The following is a 23,129-nucleotide window of genomic DNA, read 5'->3' on the forward strand; positions in this document are numbered from 1 at the left end:
TCCTGCTCTTTATGCACACCTGTATTCACGTACGGAAGTCAACATTTTTGAGGCCAAAAAAAGGAAAGTTTTCTATTCTTCAATTTGTTGTGCAATGTTTTTGGGGCATATATCAGTATACTTTCCCTGTTTAGAGACTTGTTAGATCCTAATGATAACAAAAAGGTCCTGTGACTAGTTTTCTTTAGTTGAGCATCTTTAGGTCTAGCTTTAATTGAAACAGATATTCAACTTATAAGTTGACTTAGAACCACAAATATATGGCCAAATTCCAATAGGGTCCATCTTAGGGACTTAGGAATAAAGAGAAATCTTTCCCTTAAGTGTATAGTCGGTTTGTCATGGGTCTGAAGTCACTTTTATAAGATGGGCAACTTGCAGTCGTTTAAATAAAACTTTAACACAAGAGACCCTGAGGTCATTAAGGTAGCTTAATGTTACAGGGAGGGTCACTAGGTATATTGCAAAACAAACACTGATGTCTGTCAGGAACTCTTTTCTTCAGTCTCCTGATGGAGTCTTCATGTCCAAATAGCAGCCTACACAGCCTCCTAGTGCAGTGACAATCAGCTGGCTAAAAAGGGAGTGGCAGGATTAATGATACTCTGCTATCACGAGCCCACCTTGCTAAAGTTGCCCTCTGTGTGGTCTGAGGCAAGTTTCTTCCTTAATGCAGTGAAATCCAGTCCAAGAGCAGTTTTCATGGACCTGCAGGAGAGAAAAGTTGATTGAACCACAAGAATGTTGGTCTCAGTCCAGGAGAGAGATCATAAGGTCGTTTAGAGAAGCCAGCCAGCATGACTAATTCAGGCCATCTTCTTTACAGAACTCAAGAAATTCTGTTCTGGCCTCTTCTGGATTTGGAGCGTCTCTCCCAAGTTCATCGCAACTTTTGACTTTCGGAAGTGGGAGGAGCCAGTCCAATGGGGTTCCGGCCACAGAGAACCAATCTTTAGGCTTCTCTTTTGGCTGTAGCTCTGCACCAGAGTCTCAGAAAGACTCTGATCTCTCCAAAAACTTGTTTTTTCAATGCATGTCCCAAACTTTACCCACCAGTAACTACTTCACTACAGTTTCAGAGAGTTTGGCTGATGATTCCTCCAGTCGAGACTCATTCAAACAAAGCCTTGAGAGCCTATGTAAAGGCAGATCCGCTCTTGGAGCAGAGACTAAATCAGGCTCTAAGGCTGGCAGCTCTGTGGATCGGAAAGTGCCTGCAGAGTCCATGCCCACCCTTACGCCAGCCTTTCCACGGAGCCTCCTGAGTACCCGCACCCCAGAGAGTCATGAAAATCTATTTTTACAACCCCCTAAACTGTCCCGAGAAGAGCCCTCTAACCCTTTCCTGGCGTTTGTGGAGAAAGTTGAACAAAGCCCTTTCAGCAGCTTTGCGTCTCAGGCCTCAGGTAGCTCTGCCTCTGCCACCACTGTCACCTCCAAGGCAGCACCCGGCTGGCCCGAGTCTCACTCCTCTACAGACTCAGCAGCTTTGGCGAAGAAGAAAACCCTCTTCATCGCAACCGACTCCTCCAAACTGGTGTCTGGTGTTCTGGGCTCTGCGCTTCCCCCTGGGGGCCCAAGCCTCTCTGCCGTGGGGAACGGACGCCCCAGCTCGCCCACCAGCAGCCTCACCCAGCCCATTGAGATGCCTACCCTCTCCTCCAGCCCCACGGAGGAGAGGCCAGCTGTGGCGCCTGGGCAGCAGGACAATCCCCTCCTCAGAACCTTCAGTAGCGTCTTTGGCAGGCCCTCAGGCAGCTTTCTGTCCGCCCCAGCAGATTTTTCACAGGAGAACAAAGCTCCTTTTGAAGCTGTGAAAAGGTTCTCACTGGATGAGCGAAGCTTGGCTTGCAGACAGGATTCGGACTCCAGCACCAACAGTGACCTGTCAGATTTGAGCGACTCTGAGGAGCAGCTGCAGGCTAAGACGGGCCTGAAGGGGATTCCGGAGCACCTGATGGGGAAGCTGGGCCCTAATGGGGAGCGCAGTGCTGAGCTCTTGCTGGGCAAAGGCAAAGGGAAGCAGGCCCCCAAGGGCCGGCCGCGAACCGCCCCCCTGAAAGGTGATCCTGCTGGGGTTATACATGGGGCTCCGGAACTAGCCTCGGATGACTGTTGTGCTCTTGGGTGGCAGAGGCGCGCGTTGACTCGCATAGCCCAGGAGAGGTCCCTCATCAGACCTGGTTCAAGGCAGGATTGCATCAAATCAGCACGGAAGAGGGTGCCTGTGCTGTATAGCGAGAGGCTCTTGATGTTCCTTAGTAGTAGTTTTTTCAGTCAAGAGCTCCTTGCTTGTGTTTTTCTCATCCCTTTCTGCTTCCCTTTGGCCTGGCCTCTTCCATTTATTTACTTTAGGGGAGTAGAGTACTGGTCTCCATTCTCACAGCCTTGTGTAGACTCGATGAAGCAAAGAGTCACCCCTCGGTTTGCTCCTTTGTCACATATATAAGGTTTTAACACCTCTTCCAAAAGCCATTACTAACTCCTGTGAGGTTATGGTCAGAACTGTGTAAGGGCAAGTGGTAAAAGTGGCTGTTCTCGTTAGGAATTGGTATCCCATGGGAGCCTAAGAGGCCTTTATTAGTAGAACAGTCATATCCTAAGGGGCTGGAAGCAAGTGTCTATCTTCTGCCTTCTGGGCTTTTCCTCACCCATGCCCACAGTTGTTTGCTTTAATGGGGCACTTCCCACAAATTCTCCACGGTCCTTATGTCCCAACTGAAGCCTCTTTGCCTCCTCCTTTCCCTTCCTGTCAAAGATGGACCCAGTGGGCACATGCCCAACCAGTGCAAGGAGGAGTAATCCAGGTCAGGACAAGTATCTGCCCCAAAAAGGGTCATGTCACTGTCACTTACACCTCACGATGAACCATTTCTCCTCCCTGCCTTGCCACAGTTGGGCAGTCGGTGCTGAAGGATGTGAGCAAAGTGAAGAAGCTGAAGCAGTCCGGAGAGCCCTTCCTGCAGGACGGGTCATGCATCAATGTAGCCCCTCACCTGCACAAGTGTCGCGAGTGCCGCCTGGAGCGGTACCGGAAGTTTAAGGAACAGGAGCAGGATGATTCCACTGTGGCCTGCCGCTTCTTTCACTTCCGGAGGTGCCCAAACTCCTTCCTTTGTCTCTTTGCCGTTTCCATTTGTGAACCTAACTCCCTCTTTTTCTTAGTCTGTAAACATACCTCACCGTCTCTTTCCTTGTCTTCTTTAGCCCCTGTGCTCTCAGAGTCTGTGCTGAGGCTCTGCCGTGGTAGTGACTTGTGAAATAACACGTAGCTCTGTCCTTGGAGAATTGAATGATCTCAGCTGCTGGCCCCCAAGCTACATTGAGTTATTCCTAACGGGTTTCATTTGAAACCAATGATACAAACAAGAAGACTTCCATTTTGTATTATGGATCTGCTTGACCACTCACTCATTTTCAGTGCTAGAGGAACTTGAGTTCTATAGAGAGAAGGGGGAGAAAGAGTAGGAGATAATATTAAGCATCTTTGATATAGATGTGACTGATGAAATCCTAGGACTGTCCTCTGCTTTTACCAAACAATAGCTACTTAGTCACTTTTCTTCTGCTTGGTAAACTAAGATGAGGAGTTTCTTCTAAACAATCTTTCAAAATCCTTAATTTTTAAAATAAATCCAAATGAAAAAAATAATAATAAAATAAAAATAAATCCAAATGGTTTATCCATGTGGTATGGGTTCACTTATTTGGGAAATGTTTATGGAGCACTTAATGTGTGCCAGCCATTGTTGCAGGCATTGAGGATTGAGCAATGCACAAAACCAGCAAATTCTAGTCCTCAGGTTTGCTGGGGAGGCAGATAGTAAATAAGAAAAAAAAGTTAAACATTTGGCATGTCAGCTGAAAATAACTGAAAAGAAAGGTGGGAAGGAGATTGGAGGGCAGGGAGGATAAAGGGGCTGAATTTAAATAGAATGATTTGAGAAAGTGAAATTTGAGTAAAGACCTCTAGGAAGTAAGAGAATGAGCCACACATTTTTCTGGGGGATAAATATTCCAGGTAGAGGACACAAGAACAACTGTCCTGAGGCTGGAATGTTGCTGGTGTGTTCATGGCCCTAGGGTGGGTAAAATAGAGTAAACAAGGAAGGGTGAGGGAAGGAGTTAAAGTCAAAGAGTTAATGATGGGTCTAGATTTAAGGACTTCTCTGAGGGCCTTGGTTTTATGCTGAATAAGTAGTTGTTAGAGGTTTTAAGTTTACCAATGTTTTAAAGAATCACTGTGACTACCTTCTTAAGAATAGATTATATTGAGGCAAAGACAGAAGCAGGGAGAAATTAGGAGCCTGTTGGAATTATCCAGGTGAGAAATGATGGTGACTTAGTGCAGGGAGGCAGTGATGGAGGTGATAAGTCTGATTGTCTAAAGGGTATATTTTGAAGGTAGAGCCCACATGATTTTCTGATGGGTTAGATGTGGAGTATGAAAGAAAGGAGTCAAAGATGGGTCTATGGCTTTTGGCCTTGAAAGCTCAAAGAATGCAGTTGCCATTACTAATAAGATTTTTTAAGGAAAATCAAGTTTTGGGAGGAAAGTGGGAAGTTCTAATTTGGGCATGTTAAGTTTGAGATGCCTGTTAGGTTTTCAGATAGAGATGTTGAAAGGGCAATTGGATATACAACTCTGGAGCTGAGGGGAAAAGTCCAAGCCAGAGATAAAAATTTGGATGTCCAGGTTTAAAGCTGTGAGTCTGATTGAGATCACGTAAGGAATCCAGTGTAGAGAGAAAAGAAGCAGTCCAAGGACTGAGTTTTGGAGCTCTCCAACATTAAGAGATGGGAAAGATGAGAAGGAACTAGTAAAGGAGACAGAAAAAAACAGCCAATGAGTATTCTGGAAGACAACCAAAGAAATAGTTCCAGGAAGGAATGAACTGTGGCAGTTGATAGTAGTTGTGTCATAGCGACCATTGTGTTTAACAAGGGAGAACGACCTTGTCCAAAACAGTTTTGGTAGATTAGTGGGGGAAATCCTGATTGGAGTAGATTAAGAGAAAAAATGGAAGGAGCAGCAATCAGTATAGACAACTCTTTGCAGAATAGAAAATGGATGAGACAGAAGAGAGAGTTAGTGGAAGGATTCTTATGCAAGAGGATAGGATGTGTAGAGCATAAGTGAAGATACTGGTCTTTGCCGGGACCTAGTTCATTCATAGTAGCAGAAGATCAGATGGAACATATGGGCCCAATTGCACAAAGGTTGGTGGTATGGTGGGAGCCTCCAGCCCCTTTATTTTCTCAGTGGAGTACTTAGCAAGGTCTTCATGGGGAAAATAATGTTTGAGGTTTGAAAAGAAAGGAGAAGAAAAAGACTGTATATCAATAAAATTAAAAGAAAGAAAAGAAAAGAAAGGAGAAGATACGAGACAGGCACCTGGGAGAGGGAATGGACCAGGGAACTATAATGTGACTGCCAGGCAATCTAAGGGCCCACATGAGTAGGTAGACATGAATGTCAAGTACGACAGTGAACATGGCTTTGTGTTTTTCTCTGGTCATATTCAGTGGTGTGGGTGCAGGTGTGGAACAGGTGTGGAGAACCTGATAGGTATTTTTAAGTCTCATTTAATTTCTTGTAGGTCCTAGGATTTTAGGAGTGAGTTTGTTTGCTGGCTCTGCTGTTTACCATGTATTTAACTTTCTGCCTTTCTATCTCAGGTTGATCTTCACTCGAAAGGGGGTGCTTCGTGTGGAGGGGTTTCTGAGTCCCCAGCAAAGTGACCCTGATGCCATGAGCCTGTGGATTCCCTCTTCCTCCTTAGCAGAGGGGATAGACCTAGAAACCTCAAAGTACATCCTGGCCAATGTCGGGGACCAGTTCTGCCAGCTTGTGATGTCTGAGAAGGAGGCCATGATGATGGTGGAGCCACACCGTAAGGCACCCTCTTATTTGTCTTCAGTCACCCCTACTGGGAGGCTTTGGCTCTCTCTTGCTTAAAGAGGATGGGCAGCATGGCAGATGGCATTGTCTGTGCTGAATTCATGCTGATAAAACTTGTAGCTAACTAAATAGCCAAACTATATCCAGCAGACCTCATTTTTCTGTTTTTGGCAGTTAACAAACCAAAAACTCTTTCCCTGCTTGCTTTTCATTTTCGTAGCGCAGCTGCCAAGAGAGGCATTTTGATCCCTGTTTGGACTTGGTTCACTCTGAATATTTTCAGTTTGCTTTGAACCAGTTTGTATTAGTGGGTGATACACTATGGTTTGTGACTAGACGAAGTGTTACTGGGTGCCATCTTTCACGCCTAGAACCACATTATTCGGACCTGTGTATTTCCATATCTGTGACATACTCTACCTTATTTCTAGGCCAAGGAAAATTGTACTATGAAACTATGCCCTACATTTCAAGAAGAGAATTCTTTTATTTCAAACTCCCCCAAATTAAATATTTTATAGTATCTTAAGTGACAACATGCAGCACTATTCTCACTGACACTTGTTCAGAAGTAGAAATTCCATGTACTCTGTTTTTCTTACAGTTATAGAAACTTCATGAATCTTTTGAGTTTTATTGCTGGACAAAACAGCTTGAGTAGGAATCAGTGGATCTGAGGTCTTCTGTTGTCGTTCAGGATGGTCAGTGCCAATCATACTTGTTCTTCCTCTTTCCACCAGAGAAAGTGGCATGGAAGCGAGCAGTGCGTGGTGTACGAGAGATGTGTGATGTATGTGAAACAACTCTCTTCAATATCCATTGGGTTTGTCGCAAATGTGGATTTGGGGTCTGCCTTGACTGTTACAGGCTCAGGAAAAGTCGTCCACGCAGTGGTGAGCAAATACTGTCCTGTGCAGTTCTAAAGGTGACCTGCCAGTGGAGGTATAGGACTTAGAAATTGAAGCAGGAATGGATTTGTGCCCCCTCTTTAGCTGCCTAGCTTCACTCATCTTTGCTGCATTGTAAGGCCTTAAAATTGCCACTACTCCAACCTAATTGGGAAGGCTAAAACAAGCCAAAAAGCATTATTATTCATCTTCCTTTGTTTTGGTTTGGTTTTCTAATAATATCTTATTGAGATAAATTCTCCTTTAAAATGTACATTTCACAGGTTTTTAGTATGGTCTCAAGGTTGTATAATTATCACCATAGTCTCATTCCATTGTCACTCCAAAAAGAAACCTTGTACCCATTAGCAACCACTCCCCATTCCTCCCACCCGTCAGCTCTTGGTGACCAGTAACCACCTTATTGTCTGTAGAGTTGCCTGCTGTGTACATGTCATATAAATGGAGCTGTATAGCAGCTGGCCTACTGTAAGTGGGCTGTTTGACTTAGTGTACTGTTTTAAAGTTACCCCATGTCACAGCACATATCAGGAATCCATTCCTTTGTGTTGCCAAGTAATACTCCAGTTTATGGATATACTATATTTTGTTTATCCAACATCAGTCGATGGGCATTTGGGTTGTTTCCATTGTGGGTTATGACAGATAGTGCCACTGTGAACATGTGTCACAGGTTTTGTGTGAACATGGGTTTTCATTTCTTTAAAGTATGTATGTGGGAGTGGAATTGATGGGTCACATGGCAGTTCTATATTTAACCCTTTTAGGAACTGCCACACAGTATTCTAAAGTAGCTGCACCATTTTATTTTATTTTTTTTTATTAAGGTATCATTGATATACACTCTTATAAAGGTTTCACATGAAAAACAATGTGGTTACTACATTCACCCATATTATCAAGTGCCCCCCATACCCCACTGCAGTCACTGTCCATCAGTGTAATGAGATGCCACAGTCACTACTTGTGCTGCACTATTTTAAATCCCACTAGCAATGTGTAAGGGTTCTAATTTTTCTATATCTTTGCCAACACTTGTTATTGCCTTTTTTATTATAGCCTTCATAGTGTCTGTGAAGTAGAATCTCATTGTATGATTTAGATTTGCACTTTGCTGGTGACTAATGATGTTGAGCATCCTTCCATGAGCTTATATGCTCTGTGATTTATATTCTTTGGAGAAATATCTTTTCAAATACTTTGCTTCCTTTTGTTCTTGCTTTATCTCGTAATATGTCAAGAATCCTTGCTCCTTGACCTCCTCCTCTGTCCCTTGTCAAATATACACTGTAACCATTGTAACAGTGGTTTAGAGCTTAGGTTCCTGGGAATTGAAACCTACTTCAATATTTTGTTACACCAACTATAGTATTTCAGGCTAATTACTTAACCCCTCAGAGCCTCAGTTTCCTTGTCAACAAAGCAAGGTAATAAGAGTACTATCCTCACAGTGTTGTTGGGAGAATTAAAGGAGTTAATATGAGAAGTGGTCTGCACAGAAACTAAGAGTACTACATGTTACATAGCTGTTAGGTCTTCCACTCCCGCCCATGAAAGATTCACTTCTGCAGGAATTGTTCACCTGCCATAAAACAACCAAAAAAAAAAAGATAAAATATATGAAACTATGGTTTGAGACCCCAGACAAGAGGCAGCATTGAGTTTGTGATCCCTAAGAGAAGGAAGAAACACGGTGAATCCTATAAATGTCCCAGCTGATTGCCTGGCGGCAGTTGCCAAGCTGTAGCCAGGAAAAGGCAGCTGAAACAGAGCTCGGTGATCTCAAGCTGAGACAGAGCTCAGGATCTGAGAAGGGTGAGGTGGAGCACTGAAGAGAACAGTGCTGCACAGAGAGGTCTGTGGAGGGAGAACTTCAAGAGGTGGAACTCTGCAAGGCCCAAACAAGATCCTACAGGAGCAGCCCACCGAATAGTTCACCGAACTCAAGAGTTTGTATCCCTACCAGCCAGAGTGGTGAGACTGGGGAGCTTCCAGAGGGACACATCTTGGGACTCATACTCTCCCAAAGTAAAGGCTGCTCTGGAGCTGCCATAAAAGTGTAAAGCAAGTCTTGGAAGGAACAGGTTGATCTGCAGGTTACTTAACTATGTGCCAGGCTAAAAGCAAACATTCTTTAAAGGATTACAACAAAATCCAGTACTGTGAAACTTAAAAGTAAGTCATAAAGCTCTGAATCAGTCAGGAGTAGTCATGTACCAGTGAGTACAGTGGGGCATGGGGTGGGGGGCACTTGATAATATGGGTGAATGTTGTAAAAACCTTCATAAGATTGTTTATCAATACTACCTTAATTTAAAAAAAAGAGTAGTCAAGTATGTAAAAACAGAATAATATGAGCAGTAATCTAGAAAAAAAATCAATAGAGACAAATACAGAAATGACAGTGGCAATGGAATTATAGTAAAAGGACCTTAAAGCAGCTATTAGAAATTTATAAATAAGCTTAAGGACATAGAGGAAAACACAAACATGAGAGAAACAAAATTTAATATAAGATACCCAAATGAAACATAGAAATGAAAAACTAGGTGGAATTAAAGGCAAATTAGACACTGCAGAAGAAACAGTGAACTCGAAGACAGCAAGAGAAATCATCCAAAAGTAAGCGCAGGGAGAAAGACTTGAATTTATAAATTGAAGAGTGCCTTGTTGAACTACAGGAAATACATCAGGCAGTCTACCAAACATGTAACTGGAGTTCCAGAAAGCAAGTGGGACAGCAGAGACAGAAAAAATATTTGAACAAATAAAGCTTAAAATTTTCCAAATTTGATGAAAAAACTATAAAACTGCAAATCCAACAATAAACCTCAAACAGAAGAAACATTAAGAAAACCACACCAAAGCACATACTAACCAATTTACAGAAAAACAGTGATAAAGAGAAATTCTGAAAAGCACCAGTGGAAAAAATGCATATTATGTACAAAGTAACAAAGAATGCTGGCCAACGGGTCAGAGACATGCATGCCACAAGACAGTGGAACATCTTAAAGTGCCGAAAACGAATCTGTTAACCCAGCATTCCAAACATGAGAGTAAAATAGTTTGGCTGACCAAGAAAAGCTGGTAGAATTTACCAGCAGATGCTTCCTACAGGATTAAATGTTGTTTATTCAGGCAGAAGAAATGATAAACGATATGGAAATTTGGATTTACATTAAAGGAACAGTGAACATCTTACATAGTAAATATGTAGGTACATATAAAAAATATTCTTTTTTATTTTTAATCTTTTTAAAGTGAAAAGCAAAGGTAGTAACAATGTATTGTGGGGTTTGTAATGTATGTAAAATTCAAATATGTAACAATAATAAAAAAGGAAAGGAGGGGGAGATTATAGTTTGGTAAGGATCTTACACTACATGTGAAGTGGTATAATGTTTGATGATAAAGATACTACAAATCCTAAAGCAAACACCAAGAAATAAAGAGGTATATAGCTAGTAAACCAAAGTGGTGACAAAATCAAATGATAAAAAATAGTTGATTCAAAAGGAGGAGAAAAGTAAAACAAAAAATGGGATGGACGGTGTATCTTGTACTCAAGTTTCTTGTTTCTTGGGGTGGATACCACAATTACAAAAAGTCTAAGAAGGTTCTTTGCTGGCGGGGTGTGTGTGAAAAGAAAGAAAGGTTGAGAAACACTGAACTAGGTATAGCTAGGAACATCTAACATAATGTGAAAGACTGAATTTTTCCTCCTAAGATCAGGAATAAAGCAAGGATGCCTGCTTTTTGCCACTTCTATTCACCATTGAACTGGAGTTAGTAGTCAGCTTGAAGAAAGAAAAGACAAACAAAAGCGTAACAAAAGAAAGGCATACAGTTTGGAAAGAAGCAAAGTGTTTTTTTATCCTTAGATAACATGATCATCTATAAAGAAAATCCCAAGAAATCTACAAAACTACAAGAACTAATAAATGAATGTGGCAAGATTGCATGATACAAAGTCAACAAAAATAAAATAGATAGAAATTGAATTTAAAGTAAATTAATTTACGGCAAAAAAAATTGAAGTGCTTAGGGATAAATTTAGCGAATATGTAAAAGACACATGCACAGAAGACAATAATATATTGCTGAGAGAAAGAAGACTAAATAAATGGAAAGATGTGCTATATGCCATTGGATAGAAAATTGAATATTAAGATGTCAGTTCTTCCAAATTGATCTATATAATTATAGATCATTTAATAATGCAATTCCTGTCAAATCTTAATAGGCTTTTTAATAGAAAATTGGCCTTTTCTAAAATTCATATTAAGTGCAAAGGACCTAGAATAACCAAAACAATTATTAAAAAAATAAAGTTAGAGGATTTATATTACTTCATTTTAAGACATTTTAAAAGCTGTAGTACTTAAGACACTGGTAAAAAAAAGAGTCTAGAAGTAAAGCCACAAATTCGCAGTCAGCTGATTGGTTAACAAAGGTGCCAATTCGATGGGGAAAAGATAATCCTTTCAACAAATGGTACTAGAATAATTATATATCCATACTCAAATAAAATGAACTTCTGTTTTACCTGACATGTATAAAAAATTTTAGATCAAAGTAAATCATAGACCTAAACATAAAAGCTAGAACTATAAAACTTGTACGGGAAAAAGAAAACCTTTGTTCCTTAGGTAGATAAATCTCTCTTAGATAAGACACAAAAAGTAAAAGAAAAATTGGTATCAAATTTGAAAACTTTTGCTCTTCAAAAGACACTTAAGTAAATTAAAAGACAAGCCACAGATGGGGAGAAAGAGATTGTTGATCACATGTTTGTTAAAGGACTTCAATCTATAATAAAGACCTAACAACTCAATAACAAAAAAACAGACAACCCAGTTTTTTTTAATGGGCAAAAGATTTGAACAGATAATTCATCAAAGAAGATAGATCAATGGAAAATAAGCACATAAAAAAATTATCATTACTCATCAGGGAAATGCAAATAGAAATCATGAGAAACCACTATGCCCACTAGGATGGCAAAAATTCTTAAAATCAATTGAAAAAAATCTAAAGTGTTGTCAAGAATATAAAGCCATAGTAATCAAGACAATTTGGTACTGACACAAGAACAGACCCTTAAATCAGTGGAACAGAATAGAGAGCCTAGATATAAACCCACACATATATGGCCAATTAATATACAATAAAGGAGCCATGGACATACAATGGGGAAAAGACAGCCTCATCAGCAAATGGTTGGCAAAACTGGACCAGCCACGTGTGAGAGAATGAAATTGGATTATTATCTAACTCCATACACAGAAGTAAACTCAAAATGGTTGAAAGACCTGAATGTAAGTCATGAAATAAAACTCAGAAGAAAACATAGGCAAAAATCTCTTGAATATAAACGTGAACAACTTTTTCCTAAACACATCTCCTTGGGCAAGGGAAACAAAAGCAAAAATGAACAAATGGGACTACATCAAACTAAATAAAAAGCTTCTGTACAGCAAGGACACCATCAGAGAACAAAAAGGTATCCTACAGTATGGGAGAATATATTTACAAACAACATATCCGACAAGGGGTTAACATTCAAAATATATAAAGAACTCACACACCTCAACACCCAAAAAGCAAATAACCCGATTAAAAAATGGGCAGAGGATCTGCACAGGCACTTCTCCAAAGAAATTCAGATGACCAACAGGGACATGAAAAGATGCTCCACATCGCTAATCATCAGGGAAATGCAAATTAAAAGCACAATGAGGTATCACCTCACACCAGTTAGGATGGCCAACATCCAAAAGACAAGCAACAACAAATGCTGGCAAGAATGCAGAGAAAGGGGAACCCTTCTACACTGCTGGTGGAAATGTAAAATAGTTCAACCATTGTGGAAAGCAATATGGAGGTTCTTCAAAAATAAAAATAGAAATACCATTTGACCCAGGAATCCCACTTCTAAGAATTTACCCAAAGAAAACAAGATCACAAATTCAAAAAGGTGTACACACCCCTATGTTTATCACAGCACTATTTACAGTAGCCAAGACATGGAAGCAACCCAAGTGTCCATCAATAGATGAATGAATAAAGAAGATGTGCTACATATACACAATGGAATATTATTCAGCCATAAGAAGAAGACAAATCCTACCATTTCAACAACATGGATGGAGCTTGAGGGTATTATGCTCAGTGAAATAAGTCAGGTGGAGAAAAACAAGTACCAAATTATATCACTCATTTGTGGAGTATTAACAACAAAGCAAAAACTAAAGGAACAAAACAGCAGCAGACTCACAGACTCCAAGAAGGAACTAGCAGTTACCAAAGGGAAAGGGAGCAGGAAGGGAGGGAGAAGGGGAATAAGGGGTATTATGATTAGCACACATAATGCAGAGGGGGCACGGGTAGGCAGTATAGCACAGAAGACAAAGTAGTGACTCTATAACGTCTTACTATGCTGAAGATTGTGATGAATATACAGGAGTGACTGTTGTGGGGTGTTGGGGGGACTTGATAATACGGGTGAATATAGTAACCACAGTGTTGCTCATGTGAAACCTTCATAAGATTGTATAGCAATGGTACCTTAAAAAAATTTTTTTTAAACCTAAATGATCCAGCATCCCACTCCTAGGTATTTACAAGAAAAATGAAAACATGTCCATACACAGGCTGGTACTTGAATGTTTATAGCAGCTTTATACACAATAATAAAAAATTAGAAATAGACCAACTGTTCACCAGTTAATGAATGAATGGGTAAACAAAATGTGGTTCTTCCCTACCACAGAATAGTAGTCAGCCTTAAAAAAGGAATGAATTACTGATTACATGCAACAATATGGATGAATCTCAAATTCAAGCTAAATGAAGAAAGCCCAACACAGATGACTATGATTCCAATTAGATGAAATCCTAGTAAAAGGAAGCCTTCAGTGTTACAGTTTATTAGTGGTGACCAGGCATTATGGAAAGGATATTGATTGGCAACAGAACCTTAGGAAAGAGGATGGAAATGTTCGGTACTGTGGTTCTGGAAGTGCTTAGGCAACTGTAGACATTTGCCATTTGTCAAGAGTCATTGACATGCACACTTTAAGTTGTTGTATTTGTTGTATGTAAATACAATTTAAAAATACGATAAATCATTGAAGCAGATTTTTTATCTTCTTTGGCCCAGGAGAAAATTGGCCTGTAAGGACTAAAACTCCAAATCACAGAGAGATACATCTGCTAACCCTCATAAAGTAAGTGAAGTCGTTTCATTTCTGTTTCAGAGACGGAAGAGATGGGCGATGAGGAAGTTTTCTCCTGGTTGAAGTGTGCAAAGGGGCAATCCCATGAACCAGAGAATCTCATGCCCACACAGATCATTCCTGGCACAGGTGAGGGAATTATTTTTTTAGGTTTGATGTGGCGGGGAGGGGGGAAGTGTTTTTGATACAGGTACAGTTCACACACACAAAACTGGGTGAAGGTTTATCTCAGCCTGGTTTTTTTTTAGGCTTCACCAGATTTCTCTGAAAATTTGAATCTTGGATAAATGTTTGTGTGCAGCCAGGGCACACACTTGGCTTCACCTTGCTGGTAGGAGAGGTTGGTTACTTTTCCAGATACCATTTTACGTTTCTGTGGTTGGCAGGACCAGAATAGAGAAAGCCAGTTCCCCCACGCTTCCAGAAAGCCGTTTGATTTTAGGCTTGTAAAAATCCAGCTGAAGCTAATCGAATCTCCTGAATCCATGAGGAAGGCCGCTTAACAGTAGGAATGAATGGTCATGTTTGTGTCACAGTCCCGGCTTACTTCTGTGATTCCTCCAAAGTCTGTTTCCGTCTTCCACATTTCCAGTAACATACCTGCATTGAAGATGGCACATTTACTGCCTATTTTCTCCTCTGCTTTGGTGGGGCACCTCCGGATCCTTTATACCCCAGTGCTTCTAAGCAGAAAAGCTCCGTGAGTGCCATAGTAGGATGCCTGCTCCTCGCTGATCCAATCATTGGTTAAATGTTTGTGTAAAATCTACATTGGTCTATTTTTTTTTTCTTCTCTTCTTTTTTTAGATATAACTTACAGTAAAGCACATAGATCTCAAGTACACAATTCAAAATGCTTATACACTCTTGAACATTAAGGATACTACCCCTAAAGTTTCTCCTAGAAAATACCTTATATTGTTGACTGAGAGGAGAAGGGTGTAGCCTAGTGGTTAAGAGTGCACGGGACTTGAGGGCTAGGTACCCCTGGGTCAGAGTCCTTTGTACTTCCATTTACCAACTATGTATACAGGTACTTCAGCAAATGACCTAATTTTGCCGAGTCTCAGTTTCATCAAAAGTTGAGGGTTAAAGCTGCTACCTCACTGAAATGTGATAACGATTAAGGGAGATAACGTAAATAAGGTTCTTAGCGCAATACCAGGCACGCACAAGCTTTCTAAGGTATTGTTACTGTCTTTTTTCCAGCTCTTTACAATATCGGAGACATGGTACATGCTGCCCGGGGCAAGTGGGGAATTAAAGCAAACTGCCCTTGTATCAGTCGGCAGAACAAATCCGTGTTGAGACCTGCTGTCACCAATGGGATGTCACAGGTAAGGTGGTTTCCGGGGTGTAATGGAGAGAAACTTAAGTTCTTAGTACCAGGAAGTGCTCCGCTTGCATCTCTCTTGTCCCTGGCTACTGCAGGATTTCCGTGGGACAGAGAAGCCTTTCTAGAGGGAGCCCCAAAAAAGTTACTCAAGGGATTTTAATTCCTCTTGACCGGTAAAAGTTTCTCTTCATTCATCTTTAAAACCAGTTCAAACTTGTTTGATAAATAGCACAGAGAAATTCATTGCACCTTGTCAAGGTTTCAACCCCCGGGTCCTTGTGTAGGTGGAGAGTATAGAAGAGGTTACTAGGAATGCAGTCCTGTCTGTGTGCATGGTCCCTACCCTTGTCGTGTTAGGTACTAAGGACAGAAATGTGATGGCCTAGTGAACTGGAATCACTGACCAGAAAGCAGTCCCAAGCCTCCAGAGAGAGGCAGGGGTTTTCTCATTGCTCTCTCAGAAGGGGAGGTCATTCTGGTTTGATAGTGACTATTGTGAAGAAGTGGCTGGTTTTTTTTAAAAGAAAAACACATGCAACTCTCTGCTCACATTTGAAGGGCTGCTAACACAGGATCAGTAAAAGGCACAGGGATTAATGCTGAGGGACCTCAAGATACATTTTCAGTATAGTTGACATATTAGAGCAAACCATCTGGAGAATTCAGTAATAGAATAATAAACATTATCAAGCATTTGTATGTGCCAGACACTATGCTAAGCTCTTTGCATATCCTATTCATTTAATCATCAGAACAGCTCTCTGAGGTCAAGTTCTAATCACCAATTTGCCATTGCAAAATTGAGCATCAGGCATGCTAAATAAATACATTTTAATAAAACCTGAAAGTATATTTTGTTTTTTATTTTATTTATGTTTACTGTTCTTTCCATGGAACCTAGTATAGTTTGTGTCACATTAGGACTCACTTAATATCTTAAACTCGTAAATGAATGACATAGCAGTGTATAGAACAATTTCAGATTGTTTTCCTAAACCTATTTAGTATCAGCAGCCATTATTGTTTGTGTTTTATTCTTTCTGCACAAGGACAGCACTCTAACCGTGTTGGCTGGCTGTGCTTTAGCTTCCTAGCATAAACCCTAGTGCCTCGTCTGGAAATGAAACCACCTTCTCAGGTGGAGGAGGAGCTGCTACAGTACCAGCCCCAGAGACCAACCATGTTCCCAAAGCTGACGGCGCCGACATCAGACCTGACGAGCCTCCGAAAGCAGATGGTTCGGGATCGAATAGCAATAGTGATCTAAAAGCCGTCAGGCCCCCTTGCCCTGACACAGCTCCCCCCTCCTCTGCCCTGCACTGGTTGGCGGACTTAGCGACTCAGAAGGCTAAAGAGGAAACAAAAGGTGAGATGAACACAAGACTCTGCCCTGCTTATGGGTGGAACACGTGAGTTATTCTGGGATTCTTCAGACTCACATTACCATCTACATTTATGAAACATGCCACTTGCTTTCTCTGGCTTATCACATAAAATAAAGGAACCTCTTTCAGCTTCTTCCCAGAAGTGGAGCTTTTTTTTAAAAAAAAGGCACAGGCCTGGGCTCTACCCGAGACCTCTTCAGTCAGAATTATGTAACAAGCTCCCCAGATGGTTCTGTTATGCAGCCAGGGTTGAGGGTTAGACTTGGTTTTCAGTGACCGAAAGAATCACCTGGGGAATCATTAAAAATGCAGATCCCGTGCCCAGCCAGAACTATGAAATCAGCTCTTAGAGTGAGACCAAGAATCTCCATTTTTAACAAGCATTCCAGGTGATTCCAGTACAAGTGTTCTGGGGACCCACTTGAAAAACACTGTCTTAGACAGTGAGGGAGACGAAAGATGGGTGGGAAGGAAGTTTGAAATCCAGATCTGGAAAAGAGAGAAAGAAGTCGGAGAGCTTCTCCTTAGCCATGAACCTGCCGTAGTCATAGCTCACGGGCTTGGCCGAGACAAACAGTACATAGTTTGAGAGCAGGGGAGGGGAGAGTCTTCCCTCCTCCCCCCGTGGCTGGTGTTTGAGTCGTGGCCTGCTGGGTACTGCTTGTTGCCTAATGCCATTCCCGCTTATGTTCTTACAGAAGCAGGGTCCCTGAGGTCGGTGCTCAGTAAAGAGTCTCATTCGCCCTTTGGGCTGGACTCATTCAACTCCACTGCAAAGGTCTCTCCGTTGACTCCGAAGCTTTTCAACAGTCTGTTACTGGGTCCCGCTGCCTCCAACAACAAAACCGAAGGCTCTAGCCTTCGAGACCTCCTTCACTCCGGGCCCGGGAAGCTTCCTCAGACCCCCTCGGACACAGGCATACCCTTCCCCCCGGTCTTCTCTACATCCTCAGCAGTAAGTGTCCTCTTCACAACACAAGCCTTCACTGCTTTTCCGTGGAAGAACCATCAGAGATCTGATACATGGGTTAGCGGGCATATGGGTGACTTGTGTTCTCTACATTGTCTGTCCATCTGACAAGATCGTTCTTTACATTAAGTTGTATGACTGTTTGAGATCCTTTTAAGTAATGAACCTTTTGTGCCATGGTAGGAAGTCAATAGAAATTGAGACATTGAGATATCCAATCATCAGAAATCACTTAATTTTCTTAATAATAACAGACACTAAATTTTTTTAGACCTAGGCAGTACATTCATATCACATTGTCATAGCTAGCTAACAGATGCCTCCGACCTGACACACCCGAGGCCGCACTCCCGATCCCCCCGGAGACTGCTCCCTGTTTTCCTTTCCTGGTCGGTGGCATCTGCATTCTCCCACTGCTTGGGGTCATCTGGGACTCGCCATTCAAATATCTAATCACTCAGCAGATCCTCTCAGTTTGCTCCTCGGAATATTTTCGGATTCTACCCATTTCTCATCTGCCCCACTGCTTCCCCTCCGGTGTGAGCCAGCATCCTCTCCTGCCTGAATTTCCACAGTGAACTACTTGCAGTTCCCCTTTATTTCTTCCTTTCCACTCTACAGTCAATTTTCAACACAGCAGCTAGAGTGATCCTTTCAAAATACAACTCAAAGCATATCCCTGCTGCCAAACAGTCCTCTAAGGGCTTCCTATTTCCTCTGTGCTGAAGCAGAGCCCCTTCAGTGGATTATAAGACTCTAGTCCTGTCTGTGAGTCTTCCCTCCACTTCTCTGACTTCAGCTGCCCGTCTCCCTCTTGTTCACCCTGCTCTGGCCATACCCACCTTCTTGTTGTTATTTGGACATGTTGTTGGAGGCATGCGAGCACCTCCTTAGAGCCTGTGCACTGGCCCTTTCCTCTGCCTGGAACTTTTCTTTCCCATGTTACCACATGGCTTGCTTCATCACCTTTAATCCACCCTGAAATGTCATCTCCTCAGTAAGCCGCCTTCTTAGATCACCTTTTTACACGTCCACCTGACTCCCACCCACCACTCTGTGCACTTAACTTCCATAGCATTTATTACCATCTGATTTACTGTGTGTGTTTATTGTCTCACCTCTCCTTAAAGGCGTTTTTGACTGTTCTATTCACCACTATGTCCTAGTGCTGCAGTGTTTGATACGTAGTAGGCATTTTAAGAATTTACTGAATGATTGAATTCACAGGGTATAAAAGGTAAAAGGTACCGTAAAAATCTCCTTCCCGCCTGTGATCCCCAGCCACCCGTCTCCCTCTTGCGGGTCACTGCTGCTTCATGACTGCCCTTTCAGCGATATTATCATATGGATCTTGTTCTTTCCCCTCTTTTTACAGATGTTCTACACATTGCTTTTCTGTTTTCAGTTTATATATCTTGGAGATCATTTCAAACAAGTATATAAACATACTTCTCACTCTGTGATTAGTGGCTAAAGTTTGATGACCTGTGAGTGGTTGAGCCCTTTACAATGTGGATTATTCTTTTCTTTTGGATAAGTCGCTTCAAGAAATTACTTGGGGCTCTATTTTATTTGTATTTGCTCTGACCCCCGGTTCCTCTTTTTCTTGTTCAATTTTCCTGGGGTGTTCTGTGATTATATGTACTCTATAAAGATTAATGATACTTGAGGCATCAGATGATCAGATCTATGAAAGCGCTGCCCCTCCCTCTGTAGGCATGTCGCTTCGATCCCTGAGCTTCGGCTTTCCCATCCCTGAAAAGATACGAGGTTTCTCGGTCGTGGTGGGGGAGGGGGGGAATTCAGAAGGGAGGAGACTGCTTTCACAGAACCAAGTTCTCTGGGATACTCTGGGGTACCCCAGTACTGGGGTCTACTCCCTGGTTAAAAACCACTGCCTTGATAAGTCACTTCAGTTGCCTAATTGAAGTGTTGTGTCCCTTGGCCATCTTGGCCAGAAAAGTTGGTGATGTGACCCTCGGAGTCAGTGACCTCACTCACTCAGGTACAGCGTTTTGATCCCCACAGTCTATACGTTGTGCTTGAAATAGGGCTGAATGCCGAAGGTACTTCTTAGGTCCCAAATCTCTTGAGGCAGAGAGGATCTTTCTGTACTCTCTTTCATAAATGTAAAGCAAAATATGAAGGAGGCAGAAATTTAAGATAATTGGCTTCACAGGCTCTCCCCTCCAATTACACGTGTATGAAATCTAATCAGGAGATCAGCACTCCTGTGAACGCGGCTGTGAAGGGGATCTGAACGCTGCGTTCGTGGGGCCTCAGTCAGACTTGCCTGCTGGATTTGTGTCCGACAGGGAGTGAAGAACAAGGCCAGCCTACCCAACTTCCTGGACCACATCATTGCCTCCGTGGTAGAAAATAAGAAAACCTCAGATGCTGCAAAGCGGGCCTGTAACTTGACTGATACCCAAAAGGAGGTGAAGGAGATGGTGATGGGGTTGAATGTGCTGGATCCCCATACCTCTCACTCCTGGCTCTGCGATGGGAGACTTCTGTGTCTCCACGACCCCAGCAACAAAAACAACTGGAAGATCTTCCGGGAGTGTTGGAAACAAGGCCAGGTAAACAAGAGTAAGCAGTTCCCAGGGCTGGCCGGCTCTCTGCCCAGCACAGCTGCCAGGATAGTTCCGATTCTCTCTGGGAATTTTTTGCCAGGGAGATTTAGGCATAGTAAGTTCATTGTAGATAGCCTTGCCACATTGAGATTTCTTGGATTTTTATAATTTAGAAGATCCCTCAGTACATTGTGGATCCTTTTATTTCTAAGTTGTGTAGCTTTGTGTTCTTAAAAGGGCAGTTGAAATTCCTATGAGGGGGTGATCTGGCATTAATCACACCTTTAGAGGAAAATCCTTAAGTGTGATTTGGGGCAAGGGGAAGGTGGGTGGAAATGAGTGGTACTTTTCTAGGTAAATGTTTCCAAGCCACAGAAGTTGTGTGATAGTGTGATAACACTTCCTGGTTTTTATACTTTAGCATGTGCTTGAGGAACTGTCTGGATAGTTTTTCATTCTAGATGCAAGGAAGTGTTCTCAAAGGTGCATTTGTCAGCTTCTTGCCCTCTCATCTTAAAACAGTGGTATCTGTCAGGCAACAGAAGTGATGTCTATGGCAGGCCCTCTACGTGAGAATCAAGCCTAATAATGGAGTAAAAGTAGTTTACATTTGCTGTGGCTGGCATGCTGAAATGTACGAGTGAATGGATTCTGAAACTGGGAAGAAACAGTAAATCGTGGGGAAGAAGAGGTTGTTCCCCAGAAACCCTCCTATTCTGTCTCTTAGCCTTGAGCCTGAAGTATTTCCTAGATGGCTGTGATTGGGATATTTCTGTTTCCACAGCCAGTGCTGGTCTCAGGAGTACATAAAAAGCTCAAGTCTGAACTCTGGAAGCCAGAAGCCTTTAGCCAGGAATTTGGGGACCAGGATGTGGACTTGGTGAACTGCAGGAACTGTGCTATAATTTCCGATGTGAAAGTTCGGGATTTCTGGGACGGCTTCGAGATCATATGCAGTAAGTAACTCTGATACCTAGATCAGTAATGGCAGACTGGAAAGTAAGCCTCTGTATGGCAAGCCCTCGAATAACAAAATCTGTCCTCTTGGTGGGAGGGCATTCTGTCCTGGTGCTAACCAGGTAGCTCAAATGGTGATCACATGGCAGTCGGAGCGTACCTGGGCCTAAGCATGTGATCCCACAGGGTGTGGGGCACTCTCATTCTACGGAACGGGGCTAGAATCCCGTGAGACGGAAAAACAGCATGTACTGGAGCGGTGGGCGAGGAAAACAAGGTCCACCTCGTCCATTATGGGGCTTTCAAGTCTGAAATAAAAGCTTGGTCTCCTAAAGCTTTGTAGTCACTGCAAAGTCAGGCAGCAGCCCACCGAGCACGTGTTTGTGAGGGTGCTTTCTTTGTTCCAGAGCGATTAAGGTCCGAAGATGGGCAGCCCATGGTGCTCAAACTCAAGGACTGGCCTCCTGGGGAAGATTTTCGGGACATGATGCCAACAAGGTCAGTGACCTCTTGTGGCGCCATCGTGAGGGGCTTGTGCCTTCTGAAGCCGTCGCGGAGTAATCCCAGGAGAATGGATTTTGCCTTTTTGCTTTTGTTCCTGGTAATAAGCTAAATCCTCCTTCCTGTTCCTTTAGGTTTGAAGATCTGATGGAGAACCTCCCTCTGCCGGAATATACCAAACGAGATGGCAGGCTCAATCTGGCCTCTAGGCTGCCCAGCTACTTTGTAAGGCCCGACCTGGGCCCTAAGATGTACAATGCCTACGGTATGAGGGAGAGGTCATAATCACCCTTTTTGGACATGATTGTCCCTGTTTTGCATATGAAGGGAGATGATAGAGGGCAAAGTGATGGGTCCTGGAGAAGTCACGGTGGTTGGTTTTGAATGTGTTTGCTTTTGTCGTAGTGATTTACGTGACATCCACATGGGCCCAGTCAGTAAGTTTATGTATCTGCAGAAGCTAGAAAGTTCCTCCCAAATTCTATCCAAGGAGACATGATTCTTAGTTTTCAAGAGACTTAATAAAATAAGAGTGAAGAAGTCTAAGTACAATGCTATGCAACCAGCTCTTTGTGAAGTCACAGTAGTGTCCTAAACCACTGAACGCCATGCTTTATCTGAATGTCAGTAACGCCTGCATCTGTTTTGCTTTTGAAAAAGAGATCATTTTTCCAGGAGGAATTGGTTCCATAACCAAAGCTAATGATAGTGTCAACTGAGCTGGAATTCAGCCTTAAAATGCTAGAAAAGAGATGGGGAGAGTGATTTCTTGATAACACTTATTTCACTCCCCCAATGTTATGTTACACATTTAAGAACAGGTTTGAGTATGTTTTCACTTGTAGGTCCTGTGTGGATTCTTCAGAATATTGCCCTTTCACTGACCCTGTCTTCCTTCTACCTTTAGGCTTGATAACTACAGAAGATAGAAGAGTTGGCACAACAAATCTTCACTTAGATGTGTCTGATGCAGTCAATGTGATGGTGTATGTTGGGATCCCCATCGGGGAGGGTGCTCATGATGAAGGTACGACTTCATCTGCTGAACCCACTGCTTCAGGGTGGTGAGGCTCGTCCCCAGAAGTAGAATTGGATGTCTTTCTCCTCAGTCAGGACCAGTGGTGGCTTTTTCTTAAATCTCTACCAGGGTTAAAGCATAGTAGGTGCCAATGGATATTGCTAGACAGGGAAGGTTCTAGCAGAGAAGGGTGGTACCTGTGTATTTTTGACCAGAGTCCTTCTTTTTCTGGGATTGTGGCCCTTTTCCACCGAGTGTAGAGTAACATCACAGAGAGGGATGAAGAAGAAGGGGCAAACCTGCCCACCTAGTCGTCAACCAGAACAGCTGTGAGG

General features: G+C 42.5%; 1 protein-coding gene across 3 annotated transcripts in view; it reads left to right on the forward strand.

The window, feature by feature from the left end:
- KDM3B (lysine demethylase 3B) overlaps nucleotides 1–23,129 on the forward strand; it is a 55,453-nt gene that overhangs the window by 27,058 nt on the left and 5,266 nt on the right. For all 3 annotated transcript variants that reach the window (XM_036897212.2, XM_036897225.2, XM_036897221.2), the window contains 13 exons: nucleotides 827–2,063; nucleotides 2,896–3,097; nucleotides 5,680–5,894; nucleotides 6,643–6,795; nucleotides 14,073–14,180; nucleotides 15,261–15,388; nucleotides 16,474–16,753; nucleotides 17,471–17,727; nucleotides 20,058–20,324; nucleotides 21,103–21,274; nucleotides 21,683–21,773; nucleotides 21,911–22,041; nucleotides 22,684–22,803. In XM_036897212.2, coding sequence (XP_036753107.1) covers nucleotides 827–2,063; nucleotides 2,896–3,097; nucleotides 5,680–5,894; nucleotides 6,643–6,795; nucleotides 14,073–14,180; nucleotides 15,261–15,388; nucleotides 16,474–16,753; nucleotides 17,471–17,727; nucleotides 20,058–20,324; nucleotides 21,103–21,274; nucleotides 21,683–21,773; nucleotides 21,911–22,041; nucleotides 22,684–22,803 — 3,361 coding nt within the window. The remainder of the gene's footprint in view (nucleotides 1–826; nucleotides 2,064–2,895; nucleotides 3,098–5,679; nucleotides 5,895–6,642; nucleotides 6,796–14,072; nucleotides 14,181–15,260; nucleotides 15,389–16,473; nucleotides 16,754–17,470; nucleotides 17,728–20,057; nucleotides 20,325–21,102; nucleotides 21,275–21,682; nucleotides 21,774–21,910; nucleotides 22,042–22,683; nucleotides 22,804–23,129) is intronic.

The sequence above is a fragment of the Manis pentadactyla genome, chromosome 13 (assembly GCF_030020395.1).
Source record: "Manis pentadactyla isolate mManPen7 chromosome 13, mManPen7.hap1, whole genome shotgun sequence".
In the NCBI taxonomy this organism is placed as follows: Eukaryota; Metazoa; Chordata; class Mammalia; order Pholidota; family Manidae; genus Manis; species Manis pentadactyla.